This window comes from Falco rusticolus, chromosome 8 (assembly GCF_015220075.1).
Source record: "Falco rusticolus isolate bFalRus1 chromosome 8, bFalRus1.pri, whole genome shotgun sequence".
NCBI classification, from domain to species: domain Eukaryota; kingdom Metazoa; phylum Chordata; class Aves; order Falconiformes; family Falconidae; genus Falco; species Falco rusticolus.
In genome coordinates this window covers 20,738,546-20,759,194 of record NC_051194.1, presented here as the reverse complement: position 1 = coordinate 20,759,194, position 20,649 = coordinate 20,738,546, and the positions used below count along the sequence as shown (strand labels likewise).

Genomic DNA, 20,649 nt, shown 5'->3' with positions numbered 1-20,649 from the left:
CTCGCCCCACAGCAGCCGAGCAAACCCCTGCCCTGGGTGGGAAGTAGGGACAGGAGCCACGGCCTGGGAGGGACAGATTTATTGTGTTTCTGGGAGCAGCGCCTTTACATTTTACCTTGGATAAGGTCACCTCCCCGCAGCCAGAGCAGCGAGATGGGGTGGGATGATTATTCAAAGCGACGGGAACAAGAAGCTGTAGCCAAGACCCCGGGGCCTGCTGACAGGACCGGGCTCCATGTGTCACCACAGTGACAGCGGATGGGAGGCCAGCATTTGCCAGAGCCACTTGCAAAACATCTTTGCAGCGAAGTACTAGAGAGTCAGGGCGTGTCCCAGGGCTTGGTGCTGCCTCTCTGCTCCCACCAGGAAAGGAGGGGCATGAGACAAGAATAAATACAACTTTCAAAAGCCCCCCCAACCCCGTGCCCACTGCTGCGTGGCCTGGTGAAGGCATTTACAGAAGGAAATCTGTCATCCAGAATCCAACAAACAAGCAGACATGTCCAGAAGGGATTTAAGGCTGGCTCGTTCGCATCCTGATCTCCTCAACCAGGCTCTCCCTGCGAACGTTGACCTGCACAGGGGGAGCACAAAGTTGCTTCAATACAACACAAGCAGCTTGACATAGCACAACCTTCTCTGATGCCCAAGGGATGGCCTGCACGTTTGTGGCCCTGTCTCTTGGGAGATCACAGCAGTGCTGGCAGCAGTCCCTCTGTGAGGACTGAGTGGGCTGCAGCACTTGTGGAGCTGAATCTGTGAGCGCAAGAACCTGCCTGCAACCCTGCCAAGCACTTTCCTGCCCAATCATCAGGAGTAATACTCTTCCCACTGTTTCCTACTGGTTCCAGAGCCAGGACCAGTATGTAGATCAGTGCTGGTCCTGCACCCTGGATGGAAAGCACAAGCAGCCATACAGCCCACTGAATTGCCCCTCCATGTTCCAGGCTCCTGAACTGAGGAATAGCTAGGGATTCAAGGAGGCCACACAACTGGAAACTCTCCAGAACTGGAGACAACCATGCTTCATGGCTCCAGGAAACCGCATGGCGTAAGGAACCGGAACATGAGCTGTTACAGAAGTTCCTGAGGAGACCACTGCTTGAAAAGATCAATGAGCAAGCCATACTGAGAACCTGTTATAAGGGGTCTCGGTGGCAGGCTGACATGAGGGCATGTGCTCCACAGCAAGTCAAGATGGGCTGAGGAAACTCGCCTCGCCCAGTCTCCAAAAGTGCACCCACAAGGCCACCACCATCAGTCTACAGGCTTCACCTCAAGTCTGTCAGCCCTGGTTTGTACCTCTCTGCCTACAGCGTGGAGAGCTTTCCCTATGCCACACCTTCTGTATGAGCAGCTTTGTTATGCCTTGGAGGCTTTTCACATCAGGTGGAAGTGCCTTACTCCTCTGATCTCCCCTTTGGGCACTACACTGAAAATGTGGGCCAGCAAAGCCACCTTGCTGTGCACACCCTGACGGCACTGCTTCAGAGCACAGCACAGATGGGTCTGGAGGGCTGGGATCAAGTAGCCAATTCCCCTCACGCCATGATGAGCCTCACCTCCTCCCTGGTTGCCACGACCCGCAGCTTGACAACTCCATCCTTGAGCTCCTGCTCACCCACAATGGCCACAAGAGGGATGCCCGTGTCCTCACAGTACTGCAGCTGATTCAGCAGCTTGGGATTCTTCTTGTACAGCACCTCTGCCTGGAAGAGAACCAGAGCATACCACCATGATCAGCAATGACCTGTCTCTCAGCAGACTGGCTCAGCAATGCCTGGTTGGGGGAGTGCAAACTGCCATCTGGTGAGTGTGGTGGTGCACGGTGGAGGAGAAGATGGGCTAATGGAGAAGGCTGGGCATTACAGCTAATAAGTAATGCAACTCAGCTCAAAGATACTCACAAGCCACTGCTTATCCTCAGGAAATAGCAGGTCATTAGTTCTAGTCCATGTCAGACCAGGGCCAAACATCTGTGGTGTCCCTACAGGGTCAGGAGCCCGGCAGAGCACCCAGGCACTCTCCTCCATTCAGCCATCACGGGAGTCTGCCCGCAGCAGGCAGGGAGCAGGGCCCTGCCACACAGCTTGCCTTCAGCCTGCAGAAAACAGCCCAGGCTCCTCCCTGGCCTCACTCTCCCCTCCTTGAAAGGCTCCATAGGGTTTTTTTGCTTTTTATTGGAAGTGGCATGGTATCCCTGGTGCCACGCAGCAGGGGCTGGAGTGTGGCCTGCTTTGGGAATCTGTCCTGAGATAACAGAGTAGCCACTGCAGTGTTACAGAGATAACCAAGCCATGCTGCCCAGCCCTTCCTGGAAAACACCTGACTCAGGACACTGAGAAAAGGCAGGCTCCATTCAGGAGGGCAGTCTGCTGCCCACCTTCTCCCCGTGACTCCTTCCTCCCAAAGCAAAGCCAGATCTCATCCATTCCTTGCACACAGTGCAGGCCAGGCAGCCCCTGACTTTGCTATCACCTGGTCATACCTTGATTCCAGCATCCCACAGCTCAGAGATGAGCTTCAGCCGCTCTTCAAGGAGCTTCTTCTGGGCAGAGGCCACCAGCACCTGTGTCTCTGTTGTCCTGATCTTTTCCTCAGAGGCCTAAAGAGGGGACAAGACTCAAAAGATGCCATGGACATAACAGAGATATCCGATACCCTACAAGCAGGATGGGTCACCACCCCAGGGCCATCAATTTAGCGGTGAAGACGACCAGGCTCAGTGGGATGAACAGCATAAACTCAGTAGATTCAGGGAGGCGCCCCCCCCCCCCCCCCCCCCATTGAAGCAGAATCATCTTCTGCAGCTGTTCTATGACAGGGGATTAACAGAGCCTCCCTCCTGTGCTGCAGGTATGTGCAGATTAAGACACGCTGAGAATGAGCAATTTCCCTGCCAGCTTCTTCCTGGAGGCTGTCCCTCCATACCAGGGGCCTCCCAGAAATCTGCTCCAAGCAGATCCAAGAAGCTGGATAGAGGCAGTTGCCTATTCTACAGCTGAGCTAGCAACTGTGGGTTAGATTAACAGCAGCAAGCTGAGATGCTGCAGCACTGTCAGGAGCTACCTGCTCCCATGGCAGATGCTGGATATTGAAAGCAGCATTTTCCTGCTGCCCCTTTCGCTGAAGGGAGAAGCCTTTAAAAGGTCACCTGCAGAGAAACAAACCTAGCCAGAACTGCAGGTGGTAGGGAAGAATACATTCTCCATTTAGAAATCCCAGTTGTGTCTAGATGCTAAGAGAGGACTCCACACAACAGGTCTCTGGGGGACAGAAACATGCAGCAGTGTTTTGCAAGCCTACAGAGACCTATTTAACATCAATTGAATGGGACAGAGGACAACACATTGGTACAGCAACCCTAAGGAGGGAGGAACAGGAGAAAAAAACCAAAACAATCAAAAGGATCTGGGACACTTTGAACATTTGTTCCCCATCTGGTCTCTGTAGCACCTTGGGCAGGAAGACTAGGTGTGGGGGGCTGCCACCTCGCCAGCCTTGCAGAGCAGAGCTGCCTTGCCAAGGAGCATGTGGCGTCACGCGATGGCTAATGCAGTGGGGAACACTAAGGCACCTGACCTGGGTATCTGGCACTGCTGAGGATTAAAGTGCCCCCTCCAGCTGCAGCTGAACAAGCCGTGTCTGAGGGCTGCTGGAAGAAGGGTCTTGTCTCCAGTGCGAGTCACAGAGACCATCCTCCCAAGCCAGAGAAAATTGGAGCTTATATCCTGGTTCTGACTCCTGCTGCAGAGCACAGTAGAGGCCCAGCTGGCTTCTCCATCAAAGACTGCAGCAAGGAAAACTCACCAGCATCTGCTGGACTGGGGGTACATGGGGAAGATGTAAATTCTTGCTCTTTCTCCATGCTTAGTTGAGCACCAAAGGCACCTACCTGCACTCTCTGCTCTAGGATGGAGAAGATCCGCTCAATCCCAATGCTGACTCCCACGCAGGGCACCTTCCGTCCTTTGGGATCAAACATCCCCACCAGCCCGTCATAGCGACCACCTCCAGCCACGCTCCCAACGCTGACTGGCTCCTCCACATGGTCATTCTCCTGCTGCAGCAGGACGGCCTCAAAGATCACCCCCGTGTAATAGTCCAGACCCCGCGCCAGGCTCAGGTCAAAAGAGATCTGTAGGACACAAGGGAAGCCCCGTCACTGCGTGCACTCGGGGGGCCCAGGCTGCCCAGCCACGAGGGCAGCCCCCCCCCTCCTGCCTCTGCACCCCCTCACCTGCCCTGTGATGCCAAACAGGGTCAGGTACTCAAACAGCAGCTTCATGTCCCCCAGCCCCTCCTTGGCCAGCTTGTTCTGTGACAACTTGGGGTCCTGGAGAAGCCGCTCGATCAGGTCCAGGCCACCTGTGGGAACGAGCTGTGCCTCACATCTGCCAGTGCAGCAGCACCCGCAGCGATGGGCCTGGCCAGCCTCGTGCGCGCCTCGCACCGCTCCGCCGCTGGCCCTCCCTGCCTGGCCTAGAAGAACAAGGCCAAGGGCTCCAACCCACAGCGCTCACCGTGAAGCTGGACATACTCCCCGATGCGATCTGCAGCCTCGGGAGAGAGCCCCTTCTCTCCTACCATCTCGCTCCTCACTTCTTCCCACGGCATCTGTGAGGGGAGAGATGAACATCAGCCACTGCTCCAGGGATGTGGTCTCTCCTGGGGAAGGTCTCTGCTGGTTCTGCCCAATACAGGTGACCATCTGCCCTGAACAGATCTCTACACAGCAGAACCCCATCAGTGTCAGCATGGTTAAGAGGTGCACGAGAGAAGCAGCATATCAAATGCTCTCAGACCACGGCCATATATATAGTCACAGCTCCATTTCTTGTACCTCTGCACAGTCTGTTTGTATGCCAACGCTGCAGTCAGCAAAGCCGTCCCCCAGGCCAAATACTTTGGTTTTGATTTCTGGCCAGAACTGAACATCCATACTGTAAAAGCACCAAGTTTGAGAGATGTCTTGCTGCTGTGGTTTCCCTGGTTAGGTACTCTAGTCATAAATACTAGTCAAGAAAGTGTTGCTGGTCATGGCTACCACCTGGAAAGGTGTGAGGACATGCAAAAGCCCAATGTAAGCAGAACACACTGCAGTTTTCTCACCGACAGAAGGGTCAAAGAGAAGTAGAGTCTTGATCACATGCAGCTGCACCGAGATAAATCACAGTATTTCCATATGAAACCAAGGCAATTATCCCATTCTAAAAAAAATCAAATCCTCCCTTCCTATTGCTTTTCCATGCACACACAGCCCCAAAACCTACACTTTGGTCATGCCTTTGCAATTGCTGTCACTACTAACAGGACTGTAAGTGAGCCCTTCCTCTAGCTGATTTCATTCAATCATCACACGAGGCCTCCAAAGGAAAATGCTGTTCATCCTTGAACAAAGCAACACAAATACAAGACAACGTACAAGGGTGCTTTGTTAAGGGTTTTATAAGAAGGTTAGGAGCGCTCCTTTAAGGAGTCAGCCCACAGTGTCCCCCACATGACTGAACATACACAGAAATTCACCTCCAAATTCTACTGTGAATCCTGAGTGAAGAAAAGTGAATTTTTAAATTACACTTAATTTTAAGGTTCCTCTTCCCTAGCCATTTAGCGGAGGACTATATATGTATACATGTATATACTGATCTCCAGCATCTTTATATCTGACTAGGGCCTACAGTCAAGACAATCAGCTGCAAAGAAAAAGCTGTACCTAACACAGGCACCTTTCCCTCTTCCCAAGGGGCCATATAAGGGCCTGAATCCCTTACAGATCTTCACAACAGCCAGTGCTCTTGAGACAGCTTGCTGAGCGCAGTCCTATGGGTACCTGCTGCCTTGTTGCCCTGATCATGCTGAAACAGCCTAGCCAGCAACATGCACATGCTGTAGAGTCTGTGGCATGATCATGAACAGCACCAGCTTGCAGGACAGTATTTAAGAATAGGGTCCTGGACAACACAACAACTCTAGCAGCCTACTCACCTGTGGATTTCCATTTAACTCCACTCTGTCACCTGCAAGCCAACCATCTTACAGACTATCATTTATGATTGCACTTCTCTACTCCTGCATTACCACAGAGATTTACTGTTTATGTCATGTTTGCCATGCAGCTGAACCAGATGATCTTTTGAAATCCCTTCCAAACTGGGCTGCTTTATGATTCCAGGACACAACTGCGATTCCTCACAGCACCCAACTGAACCTGATATATTTTAAAAGGCTTTTCAATGTGCTGGCCCAGACTGGGGGCAGGCTTTCATGATCCTGGTTCATAAGCAGCAGCACCTTAATAAGGCTAAGGTTTGGGATGTTGAACCTCCACATGAAAAGCTTTTTTCCTTCCCTCCTTTCCATTTGTCAGGACCTCGTGGGATACTGGAGAAGAAAGCACAGAATCCAGTTTGCCTATGTGACTGTGCCCTATGTGCCTCACCTCCAGAGAAAGACAGAAATCAGAACTCAAAGTTTATCAGCATTTTCCAGCCAGTTCTCATGGACCATGGTAAGAGCAGCCCAGAGGGACAGAGACTCACTGAAACTCCAGCAGCAGCAGTTGCAGCCCAGGGCTCCAGCCCGTACCTTATCCAGTTTGTCAACACTGGAGCAGATCGTTCTGAACTTGCTGTCTGGGACACCGCAAACTGCAAACATCCCATCAAGGATGCGCCGATCGTTGACCTGAGGGAGAGGGACCAAGTCATTAACTATGAACTCAAATAGATGCTTCAGCTGTGTACAGTTTCTCTCATCTGTAGTTTTAAGCATGAAAGTGAAACTAGCAGATAACTGCCAAGATTTTTTGTTGTTTGCAGTTTCTGTCTCTTCCCATTCCTGTGGAGCTAAGCTGTCTCTCTGCCCACAGCAGACCAGCTACCACAACTGACTCCTACAAAGCCTAGGTAGAGCTATCACATTCTCCTTCTAGAGCTACAGACACCTCCACGCAACAGAAGAAAAAACATCAAGGTCTCTGAGTCCTCTCATGTGGACATGTAAATACAGCTCAGGAAAAGATCACGGACAAAGGAGATTAAATCAGTGCATTACCCTGCTCTCTCACTGTAAGAACAAAAGGACATCTGGTTATGTTAAAACATCAGTAAGGAATTATTTATTTTGTTATAGTATAGTGAATTCCATAGTTTAATTATGCTTTGTAATAGTAGGTAACTGAGGCCAAAGGCTCACCTGGATTCAACATTTCGAGAACATTTACAATTAAATTAGACAGAAACAAAATATGCTTGGGAGCTTGTAATCTTCCAGCATCAACATGAAACAGACAGTGGCTCACGGAAGACAAGAATAACTGCAAGCAGGTTATTCTGCTGTTCCCCACTGCAAGGGTGTGTTCTCATTCTCAAAGGCATCCGCTTTCACCACAGCCCAGACACATGGTAGCTGGGCAGGCTGTTCCTGTGCACAGCTCTTCAGCTCATCCCAGACAAGTTCAAGGTCTAACTGCCCCGCTAACCAGTGGGGGCTGCACACAGGAATGCAACACTGAGCTTGCACTGCTCAGCTCCCCTGCAGAGCCCAGCAACAACTCGGCTCTGGGTCCCCCTCAAAGACCCCACCACCCTCCGGCACACTGGGCACTCCTACCCATCACTCTCCTACTGGTGTAGACCCTTCCCCATCCTGCCTAATCTGCACATCCAGCACCATTCACAGCCACACCAAGGTAACAGCCATTTTCAAGCAAATAGCAAGCTCAACCTATAGCAGGGCATGACCCTTCCTGAAAAGGCCTCAGCCCCAGAAAGGACCCGGGGGGAAGGCAGAAGTCTGTGAACACCACAGCGCACATACTGAGTGACTGTCCCTACTAAGGGGGGAGCTGGGGCCAAGGGCAGGGATCCTGGGCCAGCGCCTGTGTTTTACTGCAGGCAGGGAACATGACCCGGCTGCTGGACATTTTGCAGGGGACCGTAGTTAGTCCTAGAGAGAACTCTGCTAACTGCAGCCTCAGGAAACCTCCTTGCATTCCCAGCTAAAGGCAAATCTGAGCTGAGGTCCAGCCTTTTAGCATATACACCATGAGGAGCCGGGATGAACTTCTGGATCAGACCTTAGCGGGCACTGAGTAGCAACAGGTGCTGCTGCATAAAACTGCAGAAACAATGACCACTGCTTCCCACCATGGCACAGAGAAACCCACCCAGTCTCACCTTAATGAGAAAGTCCCCAAGCTGCAGGTCCCTCAGGATCTCGTGCACGATCTTCAGGCACTCAGCATCGGGAATCATGGGGTCAAACTGGCCGGCGATGTCAAAATCCTGGGGCACAGGAAAAAGCAATTAAGCACCACTGGCACAGCTGCAGCAATACAGCTTCAACTCCGCCAACAAGTTTCTCTACAAAAAGCATCAGTAACCTGACATAAGGGAGCACTAGCCCTTGCCAATAGGATGCAGAAAGGATGGAATGTGGGTTATGACCCTCTTTTAGCAAAGGTAGTAGTGTGCTCATGTCCACTGCATTGCGAAGAGTTTGTATACTGCATTGTGGCCAGCACAGACAGTTTGCAAGACACCGTTCTGCTCCTCCCTGCTTTCTGCTTCTGGAGTTGCATGACCTGCTCCCTGCCTCTGACACAGCAGTTTACTATGTGATACACTTTGAAACAGCGATCTTTGAAAACAATAAAGAGGAGACAGCAGAGCAATCAAACAGTAAATAAATAGAACAAAGGAACCAGGAAAGGAGGAGAAAACTGCTTATTATTTGGTACGACCTAAATGCCAAATGTTTCACCTTGATTCTTAGGAATTAGTGTTCCTTTTCTTAATACACATGCCAATCAAGTTAATGATCAGGGAAGAAGACAAGAGAAGTGATCTCAGTGGAGGCAAACCAAAGCTTCAACTGCCAAGACAGACAAAGAAATCGGAAAGCCTGAGTGGTCTCCACCAGAGACTACCAGATGAACTAGCACACAGAACTAAAGCCCAACAGCAAGATGTTTTAATAGGCTGGTACCTCATGACTGGAAAATAACAAAGATAATATCAATGTTCAGAGAAAAATAAAACACAGAAGTAACAAGAGACCTCTTATTTGACTCCCATTTATGAATCCCAAATGCAAGGCCTTTTAATGAGATTTTGAGCACAAAACAATTTTAATTAAGTGGATAGATTTCAACAAGGCTTCACCAAGCTTCCAAAATAAATTGGTGCAATGGATTAGGAAAAAGATCACATCAAATAATCCCATTAGCTGAGTGCAAGAAAGGCTGATGCAATCCTCACGGAAGTTGAGCAAGGTCTGGTACAATCAGGAAAGTGCTGCTACCACTCTATGTGGCACAGGTGAAATAGAGACCGGTGAATTATATTTGAGAAAAGATGCAGAAAAAGCTACTAGGCGGAGCAAAGAGGCAAAGCATCTCCCAGGAGAGAAGGTAACAGAGCTTTATTTATGTGGCCTGAGGGGAAGATTTCTTTTAAGTATTTCACAAATGTTTATCTGACAAAGGGGAAGAATCCAAATCAAGGGATGACGGCTACCATTTAAAAGAGCTGCACTGGCACAAGGTGAAGTAAATAATCAGACAGAAGTAAGTTTAGCCTGGATATTATAAGACTATTTCTAGCTATCCTAGGAGTAAGATCTTGAGTAAGTCTTTCAGGAGAGACAGCAGGCAAAGACCCCAAGCTGCCTGGAAATAGGAATTCACCAAGCTAGAGCTGGCAGGTATCCATAGGGGTTGTGTGATAAAACAGGAATGTTCTCAAACAGGAATTTGTTTGCAATATGAGGCCTGGGAACTGTGTTAGTACAGCGGAACATAAGCCATTCCTCCGGGCTACCACACTCATCTGAGAAAGCCACAAAGGAAATTGCTTTCTTACCTCTTCTATAATTTGACCTCTGGGTTTTCCCCTTCCTTTGAAATAAAGACTGACTATGCATGGGACAGAAGTACCATATGCTACAGCTGAGTCACATGCTCACCTGGTTCATGTGTCCTGCTGACACTTCCAGGAGTTCAACAGTTGCAATTTGGGATCAGAAGGAAATTCTTCCTCTCCACCAGGCTGGCAAGCACTGTGGGATGGAGCAAGGAGCTGCCCTCCTCCACAGTGCACAGCAGGCCACATACCTGGGCACCTGGGAGCTGTATCACAAAGTTCTCTTGACACACCAGCAGCCTGTGTCACAGCCACTGTCCTCACTCTCCCACTCTCAAAATGGTTTTCATATCCATAAGGGGATGCTAGGGAGATTAGAGGATCCTCCTGAGCTTTCCACAGCCCAGGGAAGGCTGCTGCAGGGTAACACAGCCTTGCTCCTGTTTTCATGGTGTTATGTCCCCACAGGTGCTGCCCAGCCTACAACCTCATTCAGCAGCATCCCTGTCAATGGCCAAACTCACACACTGGTAGAACTCCCTGTAGCGGCCCCTGGTCATGGCTGGGTTGTCTCGCCTGTACACCTTAGCGATGTGGTAACGCTTAATATTGGTGATCTTGTTCATAGCCAAATAGCGAGCAAAGGGCACCTGAGACAGTAGAGTCAAGGATGGGAACGGATTTGGATCACCCCACCCCATTATCAGTCACCAGCAGCGCTGGGTCCCTACTATCTCCCCAACACCCAGCACAGTGTGGTGCACACCCCTGGGGCGAAGCAGCTGCCAAGAGACAGCTGGGCTCACCACAGCTCCCCAGGGTCTCCACAACTGTCCAAGACATGGCCCATACATGCTGCCATTAAGTGTCCCCACAGGCATCTTCCAGCACCACCTTTGGCTGAATCTCAAGTTTCACGTGGGCTGTGTACCACAGCAGCCTAGCGTGGGTACCCTGCTGTAAGAGAAACCCCACTCAACACAGATCTTCCTTACCTCCACGTACAAGTGTTACTTCACTGAACAGAAGCATTGTACAGTAAATAACCGAGTGGGGGTTCTGCACCCACTGAACCACACTGCCTGCTCACGCCCTCCCTGTCAGTACAGGGTCAGAGCCAAGAGACTGTCCTCCCTCCTCTTCCCTCACCCTCTGGACAGCACCGCCCCAGAAGGAGGGCAGCAAAGGTGACAAGACCCCTCAGTGCTGGCTGTGGCAGGATACTGTCAGGTCGTAGCGCAGAGACAGCAGCTCCCCTCCTTGATCTTTCAGATCGTAAATGAGCTTCGAGTCTTCACCGTACTTCCCTGTCAGTGTCTCCTACAACAAAAGGACACACGAACAAACAGCATCTTCAGTGACAGGGGATCAGCCCTAGAGCACACAGAAAACAAGGAGAGAAAGGGAGGACACTAGGAGGTGTAAGATGAAAACTCAGCTCTCAACACATCACAGGCTTTCAACTGCAGTATCTTCCTCAGCTCAGCCAACTTGCTGTGTCCTCACTCACCTTCAACTCAAACACCGGTGTATCAATGACTTCTGCTCCATGGCGCTTGAAGCAAGTGATGATCGCATTGAAGACTCTCTCGCGAATGGCCATTTGCTTGGGACTGTAGTCCCGTGTGCCCTGGGAATAGGAAAAGATAAAAAGATTCCTGGGATAAGGAGAAGAGCAGCAAAGGATGTAGGGCAAGGCCTCAAGGACAAGAGTCCAAGCACCGTTAGCCTGATGAATGGAGCCTGTTAGAACTTGTAAGGCATAAGCCCTGGGAACAAAGGAACAAGTTAACCACAGGCTCTTGAGCCATAGCGGTTGAGATGACAACCAGACAGACAAAGAAGAACAAACAGCAAGATAAGGGAATGGGTAGTGCTGATGAGGAACTTTGTTATTCACAAAAGTCACTAGGAAAAAAAAAACCCTAATCTTAGAATAGAGAATGTTGCTAGGATAAGATAAACTTATCGGTACCTATTGTTTAAATGATGTGTCTTAGAAGATAACCAATCAGTGTAGTTCACGCTTAAGATTTAACCAATCAGTGTGTAACATGCAGAAGGTAGAAACATATATAAATATAAGAGAATCACTAATAATTCCACATCTTGCTTGCATCAAGCTACGTCCTGTCTCTTCATTCACCACAAAAGGACACATTGAGTTAGAGGCACACAGTAGGACAGACGTGAGAGGCAATGTGAAGCTATCGTATTGCTAGCAAAACCAGAGATCAAGTCCAGACTCCAGATATCGGGAGAGGCAGTAAAAAGCAGCACCAAAACCCACTAGAATACATCAGGACACAGCTCAATCTGCCACGGTCTGCAGAGGTAAATTTAAGTCAGGAGTTTTACAATACAGGAGACAAAGGAGCCGACACAGATCTAACAGTCAGCGAGTTCAGTGCTTCTGAGCATGACAGCACAGCCAGGATCTGTCCACAGCTCTGATTCAGACATATTAGCCAGACCTCTGCACAATGAGCCACCCTGAGAGGTGGAATCAGAGGAAAGGTACACTTTGAAGCTGTGGAACAGCCAGCTGCTCTACTATGTCTAAACATACATAAAGAGATATCATCTTCTCAAAGTGCAATACCTGTGAAGTGCCCATCTACTGTTCACTGGGATGTGCTCCCTTTTAATTTCTTTGCTGTTAAGAGTCACTGAATTATTTCGATGGCATAATTGAAATTTAGCTTTAGGCTCTCAACAACACATAAATCACTGTTAATTAACTAGACCTTCCACTTTCATTTTCTAGGGACTGGCAGTTAGGCAGGAGGAAGCAGGGAGCTGGCACTTCGTGACACCCCACCTGCAGGTCGCACAGCAAAGAGCAGCTTTCAACAGTACGCTGACATGGCTGAAACAGGCTGGACACCCAAGCCGTTTCCCTGGCACTCACAGAGCTCCAAAATCCTCTCTCCGCATCTTTAAACAGTGAAAAACCCTTCCACTTTCCAGACCTCACACCACAATTACATTTACCAAAACATAAAATAAAGGAAATGGATAACTGAGAGTTTCGAGACATTTCCTAGTCAGTGGCATTAACATAACCTGTTTTATTTGTCAGCAACACTCACAGCTGTCTCCCCCACCCAGCATGGAAGCACAGCTGGTCTCCAGTCAGCTGCTAGTGATGAAACATTCAGGTTACAAAAAATTTCAGCATAAATTGCATTACGGACACTATTCTCAGATGCCTGGAGACTAAAAAGCTACCCCTGAAGGAAGGGTCCTTCTTCAAGAGAACAGAAATGTCAGCTGCTGGCCAGACCTGCTCAGTAAATGGGATTACCCACCCCCACAGACTAAGGCAAGATCAAAAGCCACGAGACCTTTCTTGCTCCCCACATTTCAACATGTGCTGAACGTTCCTGGCAAACACTGCTGGGCCTCTGGGTTTCTCTGGCTGGCTTCTGCTTTGCAGCTTCTCCACAACGGGCCTTGCACCATCAGAGCTGCACTTCCCAGGACTCCGTGCTCACCCAGCCTACCAGGCAGCTTCAGCCACCCTGTCCGGGTCAACAGGGAACAGGACCAGTCAGAGGATCCTCAATCCATGAGAGACAATGTCTGCAGGTACTAGTGGGGTCAGCGCTATAAAAGCTGAAAAGCCCTAGCCCTAAACTCATTGGGGCAACGGAAGTCACGACCTTACTTCAAATACTGCAATCCAAGAATACAGGAGACCTCTCATGCTGGGCAGCTACAATAAAGCTTGACCAAAAGGGAATTTAATTTCCTGACCACAGCAGCTAATGGGTGGCTTGCCACAAAAGCACAAAAAAGCCTTTAAGTTAGCAGGGTATCTGGGTTAGATGCCGTCACAGACATCTTCACCCCTCTCCCCCCTGCTGCTAAAAGCAAAAAGGGAAACAGAAATGAGGACAGGTGAGTCTGTGCTGAGCCTCTGCACACAGCGGTGCGTGGGGCAGGCTCTGTGCATGCACAAGAGTGGGCTGTGCGTACAGAGGGGCATGCAAGTGCGTGTGCTGGGGGAGCTTACCTTTGGGGTCTTGAGCACAAACTTCTGTTTCCCCTCATCTCCCCCTAGCTGCGCCTTCATCTCCAGCAGTTTTGCCACCTCCTTCGCGATCTAGGGAGGGACCGGGGAGGGAGCTGAGGGTAAGCTTACCTGCCAAGTCCAGCCCGTAAGCTTTCCCCAGTACCTTCAGCCTCAGCATTACTTCAGCCAGTACATCCAGACTTCTCGACCTCAATACATCCACTATCCCCAGTCTTGCACAGCAACAAGAGGAGCACTCCCTGCTCCTCTCCAGGACTCACCAGTTCGGCCAAGCACCCCAATCTCAGCACCCCCAACAGCCCCCCATTCTCTGGCTTCCACAACCTCCACTGCCCTCAGCACCTGCCTCCCCAGCCCCCACACCTCTCACCCTGTGCACCGCCTCAGGCCCAGCACCCCCAGCTCCTGCCACGCATGCCCCAGCATCAGGAGCCTCCAGCATCCTCCTCTCCAATCTACCACCAGTATCGCCAGTTCCCACTTCATCTCCCACAGCCTCTCCCCAAGCACCTCATCCTTCCGCCCAGCACTCCCATCCCCCGCCACACTCCTCCCAGTGCCACTGCCCCAGCCCAGCAACCCCTTTACCAGTACTCCCAGTTCCCCACAGCACCTTCCCCCTAAGCACAGCAACCCCAACCGCACCCCGATCACTTCTGCAACGGCTACACCTGTACCCCCAGTTCCCCCCAACCTCTGCTTCCCCATCCTAACGCCCCCCGCGCCCCACTCGCCTCTCCCCGGGCCGCCTCCCCCCGCCCCAGTCACACCAGCCCGCCGCTCCCGGCCCTACCCCAGCACCCCGCCCCCAGGCACCCCCGCGCCGCGCCGCCCCAGCCCCGCACCCGACGGCCCCCAACCCCTCCCCAGCCCCGCACCCGACGCCGGGGCCCCCCGCACCTCGTCGGGATCGGCCTTGTCCTGCTTGAGCCGCCGCACCGCCTCCGCCTGCGCCCGCACCGCCGCCTCCTCCGCCATTGCCGGCCCGCGCCTGCGCGCTGCGCCTCGCCCTACGGCGCCTGCGCTGCCACTGCGCCTGCGCGCTGCGTGTCACTGCGCCTGCACGCCACCCACCCATTGCCACAGCAACGCCCGCGCCCTGCCGCACCGCGAAGCCAAAATAAGGGCCCGACGGTGGGTTTTTGCGTTTTGTTTGTTTTTTTAATATATAAAAATATAGAGCCCCCCCCTCCCCGCGCTCGCCCAGCCGGAGCCTGGCCGCGCAGCTGCGCCAGCCCGCAGGCCGCACCCCAGCAGCAGCCCCGAGCCCGGCTGTGGGGCAGCCCCGTGCAGGCTGCAGAGGGGCGCGGGTGGCCTTCGGCTGCCACCCTCCCTGTTCTGAGCCTGCGGGCACCCGGCACACCACGGCTTCCCCCCCGGCCGCCACTGCTCAGCCTGATCCTGCTTGAGCTGCACCACATCCATCGTGCCCGTGCCGTCCCCTACGGTGGATGGAAGTGGCCGTACAGCTACAGGTACTGCAGTATTAGGAACCCACAAGGTTGACCCATCCTGCAGAGCAGTTAACCAGAAGGTTAACCTGGTGACTGCACTGTCCATATCCTTTCCAAGCAGATACTCTCTGTTAACACTGCCTCAGCCCAGGCAGATGAGCCTCTGGTTAAGATGGTCACCAGACCAGTGGAAAGTGAATAGCTAAGGGTGCTGGGGGGTCCCGGTTGTACAGCAGTTCAACCAAGCAGCACTGGCCAGAAAAGTCCTAGGGCTCCAGCCGCCTCCTGATCTCGTCAACAAGCTTTTCTCTTGGGATATCAACCTACAAAGCAAACAGAGAGGAGGAAATAACAGCACTGGAACCCTGAGCAGAGCATGGCTCAATCTGGCCCTAGGGGTTTGCTGTGGATACCAACACAGCTTGTGACTGGCTTTCTAGAGCAGTCACCTGACAGATCTGTGCTACAGTTCCCCAAAGGAACAACATCACTGAGGGAAAACCTTTCGGTAATCTAGATTTTTGGAAGCACTTTTGAAACCTGGTGTAAAAATGCATTCTCACCTCCTCTCTTGTTGCGACATTTCGCAGCTTGATGACTCCATCTGTCAGCTCTTGCTCTCCTACAATAGCAGCAAGGGGGATCCCTGTGTCCTCACAATACTGCAGCTGCTTCAGCAGTTTAGGATCCTTCTTGTACAGCATCTCTGCCTAGGAGGGAGTAGAAAGGGTGAATCATTAATGCAAAATTTGCTCTGATGGATCTTGGAACAAAACAGCCAACACCAAAACCTGCAGCAAGCAGTTGCCTTTAGTATTCTCAGCTGTTCTCCCTCTCTGCCTGTGCAATCTCAGACAGGCCCAGATCTTGAGGAGACAAACAACTAATGGAGTTGGCCTTGCTGTGCTACAGCTCCCTTCAGGCTCTCCCTTCCTCACCCATAGCAGTGCCAAGCCCATGTCCTTACTTTACCTTGATCCCTGCATCCCACAGCTCGCAGATGAGCTTCAGTCTTGCAGCAAGTAAGTGTTTCTGAGGTGTAGCCACCAGCACTTGTGTCTCAGTTGTTCGAACTTTCTCCCCAGAAGCCTGCAGGGACAGACACACTCATGGGAGTGACTGGCTCTAAGGGAATCTGCAGCTCACAACAGAAGTTTGTCTTCAGATCTCAACTTAGCTCCCCAAAACAAGTATACTTAAAAGCTAACCATGACCATTCACTGAATGTTACTCAGCAAGGCTAACCTTCCAGAAGCTAAAAGTGTGCGCAGATAAGACAACCTGGGCACATTTAATGACTGCTCCAGAGAATATGCCTTGTGACATGCTACTTTGTTGTGTCCTGCTGTTCCCGTGGGACCTTGGCCTTCCTCCATCCCAGGTGGGACCTGGACAGCTTTCCAATGTCTCCTTTGATTCCTTAGGTACAAACACATCGCCTCAACCCCACTTGCTATGAATCACAAGCTCAGAACTATACACAGAGTGATTAATTTCCTCACAGGCTTTCCTAGGGTACTCAGTACAGAACAAGTGCAACAGCTGTTACCAATCCCAGGGACAGAAATCACAATCTCAGGGACAGAAAACTTCACAGGTGAGAGACAAGAACAAAGTGACTGGAGCACAAAGTTCAGAGCCAGTACCAGAGCTCTGGGGCTGTCTTTAATACTTCCTTGGTGTCTGCTATGAAATGCTGGCCTCACCTGCCCATACCTGCATCCTTATGGGCCGCAAGAAAGGGCTCTGTCTCCTGTGCATGGACATTCAGCCATGAGAGGAACCACATTCTACCCCCAAAATTCTTTTCCCTCAAACAATGGAGCTGTAGAGCTCTATAATAGGCAATAGCTGGCTCCTAGAGCCCTCTCCCATGCACTGCCTGCAGCACCTACCTGCACTCTCTGCTCTAGGATGGAGAAGATCCGCTCAATCCCAATGCTGACTCCCACGCAGGGCACCTTCCGTCCCTTGGGATCAAACATCCCCACCAGCCCATCATAGCGACCACCTCCAGCCACGCTCCCAACGCTGACTGGCTCCTCCACATGGTCATTCTCCTGCTGCAGCAGGACGGCCTCAAAGATCACCCCCGTGTAATAGTCCAGACCCCGCGCCAGGCTCAGGTCAAAAGAGATCTGTAGGACACAAGGGAAGCCCCGTCACTGCGTGCACTCGGGGGGCCCAGGCTGCCCAGCCACGAGGGCAGCCCCCCCCTCCTGCCTCTGCACCCCCTCACCTGCCCTGTGATGCCAAACAGGGTCAGGTACTCAAACAGCAGCTTCATGTCCCCCAGCCCCTCCTTGGCCAGCTTGTTCTGTGACAACTTGGGGTCCTGGAGAAGCCGCTCGATCAGGTCCAGGCCACCTGTGGGAACGAGCTGTGCCTCACGTCTGCCAGTGCAGCAGCACCCGCAGCGATGGGCCTGGCCAGCCTCGTGCGCGCCTCGCACCGCTCCGCCGCTGGCCCTCCCTGCCTGGCCTAGAAGAACAAGGCCAAGGGCTCCAACCCACAGCGCTCACCGTGAAGCTGGACATACTCCCCGATGCGATCTGCAGCCTCGGGAGAGAGCCCCTTCTCTCCTACCATCTCGCTCCTCACTTCTTCCCACGGCATCTGTGAGGGGAAGAATATGTATTCCTGCAGGACATTCTCATCACCCACTGTCTCCACCAGCCCATGTATTCACAACAGGTGCAGGAAGACAGCAGTCAGCAATCTCATTAATGATCCACGTCTCTCTCACAGGAACTGTTAACAGAAACCACTGGAAACACCAGGCTTTACCCTTAACCACGCCCAAGAGCAAGAGCTCCCCAAATCCTTTACAAACACTAGTGGCTCAGCTGCTGTGAACCTTTTTATGATAAGAATAGCCACAATACTGCCCAGCCCAAGATACCCACCTCTTAAGACTGGAAGTGATCTCCCCATGAGCACAATACTTACTCTGTCCAGCTTGTCCACAGTAGAGCACGTAGTTAAAAACTTGCTCTCTGGGATGCCACAGACAGCAAACACACCATTCAAAATCCGACGGTCATTGACCTGGGTTGGGAGAGGCACACTTAGCTCAGGGGACGCCCACTGCAACACCGTTTCTTCTTGTCCCAGAGGTGCGGGACGCTGCAGCTGTTGGTGTTCCCTGGTGCCTTTTCACCAGTGCCTCAATCCCATGGGAGGCGAAGGCACACAGGTATGAAACCCACTTGGCTCTGATCTCACCTTTATGAGAAAGTCCCCAAGTTGCAGGTCACTCAGGATCTCGTGCACAATCTTTAGGCACTCGGCATCGGGAATCATTGGGTCGAACTGCCCAGCGATGTCAAAATCCTGGGGAAAGAAGCAGCAGAGGCTCCTGGCACAGCTGAGGCGCTTCAGCTCCGCAAGGCACGCCACACAGCCCTGCAGCAGCTGAGAACAGTCGCAGCGCCCCACATGGTCTCGGCCCCTCGCGTGGCAGCAGCCACAACACTCACGCACTGGTAGAACTCCCTGTAGCGGCCCCTGGTCGTTGCTGGGTTGTCCCGCCTGTACACCTTAGCGATGTGGTAACGCTTCATGTTGGTGATCTTGTTCATAGCCAAATAGCGAGCGAAAGGCACCTGGAGGGCCAAGGAGTTAAGGACAAGAACGTGGAAAATCCCTGCGCTGCAGAAAGCTAAACCTCAAAGCTCCCAGTCTCCCTTTCTCTTTGCCAGCCACTCCACGATCTCCAGGGAGATCATCAGCCCAGGCTGACGATGAACCACGCTGTGCTCCTCCGACACTAGGACAACCCCATTTTCCTTCTTCTGAACCACAGTACATCAACACCTCGCAAACACCAACCTTTGCTAGGTCATTTTTCCCTCTTAAGGTGCAATCAGAGAGAATTCAACACACAGCACAGGCATATGGACATTAAAGAGAAGAGCTCTTTAGTGAGACATGGAGACGGATATGGCCTGCAATGGACACCTGCTGCATACCCACAGCAAACAGGACTGCTCTCAGAGCTACCAAGGTACTGGAAAGGTGGGATGGGCAGGACAGGAATGCAGAGGTGGGGACTGTAACTGGGAGGAGGCGAAACCAGTACAGTGGCGCATACTAGTGGATATCCACTACTCACGGAAGAACAGGCTGCTTTGTTGCAGATTCTGGACTGGCTGTGTGGTGGTTTGAGGTGAGGTCACACCAACAGCAGCCACAGTGGCTGGGTGCCCACTGCTCGGTGGGAAGGGGGTTTCCATTGCCCTGATGGGATTTGCAGGCAGGGCAGGGCAAGAGCAACCCAACAAGGCAGAGGTGGTAGGACCAGGGCATGGCACCTTCCCCTCCACCAGAGCTGCTGGGACAAGTGCAGGATACAGTCAGGTCATAGCGCAGAGCCAGCAGCTCCCCTCCCTGGTCTTGCAGCTCGTAGATGAGCTTGGCGTCCTCTCCGTACTTCCCCATCAGTGTCTCCTGGTGAGAGGGGAAGGGGCTGGTGGGGCAGCAAAGGAGCAGGGTGGCTCTGGGGCACAGGGTCCCTTGGGATGGGGGACAGAGCACGGAGTCTGGCCCCCCACCCCATCCCAGGAGTCGAGCAGAGATCGCCAGGGAGGGCATGACACATCCCCCCTCCAGCTCCCTCTGACATGGGGCAAAAGCAGGGTCCACATTCACGTCCCCCCACGCCGTGGGGACCCAAGAGGGACTGGTCACACTTGCCTGTGCCCCCCGCCATGACCCACACGGGGGGACCTCCCAGCCCTGCCCCAACCCTGCCCCTTCAGCCCCAGGGAAAAGGGACGCTCCCCAGTCTCGCAGAGGAGGGGGAGAGGGGGAGGTATGTCCCGGCGCCACCTCACCCGCAGCTCCAGCACGGGAGTGTCGATGGCGGCCGCCCCGTGCCGCTTGAAGCATGCCACCACGGCGGCGAGCAGCCGGTCGCGGAGCGCCGTGCGGGCGGGGGGGTGGTCGCGGGTGCCCTGGCCCGGGACGGAGAGCGGCCGTCAAAGGCGGGGCGGGTGAAAGGGGAGAGCGGCCGGTAACCGCCGACACAGCCCCCACTCCCGCCGTTACCTTGGGCGTTTTCAGAGCCAGGCCCCGCCCGCCGGTGGCCGAGCCCGCCGCCGGCCGCACCTGCCGATGCAGCAGGCCGCAGTCACCGACCGGACGAGGCGGCCAGGACCGGGAGAAGCTCACCGGGCCCGCAGCGAGACACGGCAGCCCGAGGCGAGGGCCCGCGGGCAGCCAGCGCCCAGCAGCGGCGAGCGGCCCCAGCCGCAGCATAGCCGGTCGCGGGGAGCGTGGCAGCGGGCGG

General features: G+C 52.8%; 2 protein-coding genes across 3 annotated transcripts; both read right to left on the bottom strand.

The window, feature by feature from the left end:
* Nucleotides 1-63: 63 nt before the first annotated feature.
* LOC119151993 (histidine--tRNA ligase, cytoplasmic) lies at nucleotides 64-14,909 on the bottom strand. 2 transcript variants are annotated; one of them, XM_037396466.1, is made up of 13 exons: nucleotides 14,806-14,909; nucleotides 13,885-13,974; nucleotides 11,377-11,496; nucleotides 11,091-11,186; nucleotides 10,391-10,516; nucleotides 8,181-8,288; nucleotides 6,589-6,687; nucleotides 4,524-4,617; nucleotides 4,241-4,368; nucleotides 3,896-4,138; nucleotides 2,489-2,605; nucleotides 1,563-1,709; nucleotides 64-574 (listed from the first exon to the last, which is right to left on the bottom strand). In XM_037396466.1, exons 1-13 carry the CDS (start codon nucleotides 14,881-14,883, stop codon nucleotides 515-517), a joined length of 1,506 nt encoding a protein of 501 aa, XP_037252363.1. In that variant the 5' UTR covers nucleotides 14,884-14,909; the 3' UTR covers nucleotides 64-514. The 2 variants fall into 2 exon arrangements, with proteins under 2 accessions (XP_037252363.1, XP_037252365.1); XM_037396468.1 differs by lacking the exons at nucleotides 64-574; nucleotides 1,563-1,709 and adding an exon at nucleotides 3,583-3,747 and having other exon boundaries at nucleotides 2,527-2,605.
* A 183-nt stretch (nucleotides 14,910-15,092) lies between these two features.
* LOC119151994 (histidine--tRNA ligase, cytoplasmic-like) lies at nucleotides 15,093-20,646 on the bottom strand. The gene is made up of 12 exons (XM_037396469.1): nucleotides 20,409-20,646; nucleotides 20,195-20,314; nucleotides 19,713-19,808; nucleotides 18,839-18,964; nucleotides 18,585-18,692; nucleotides 18,309-18,407; nucleotides 17,882-17,975; nucleotides 17,599-17,726; nucleotides 17,255-17,497; nucleotides 16,332-16,448; nucleotides 15,923-16,069; nucleotides 15,093-15,682 (listed from the first exon to the last, which is right to left on the bottom strand). The coding sequence occupies exons 1-12, from the start codon at nucleotides 20,616-20,618 to the stop codon at nucleotides 15,626-15,628; spliced, it is 1,545 nt and encodes a 514-aa protein (XP_037252366.1). The 5' UTR covers nucleotides 20,619-20,646; the 3' UTR covers nucleotides 15,093-15,625.
* Nucleotides 20,647-20,649: the final 3 nt, after the last annotated feature.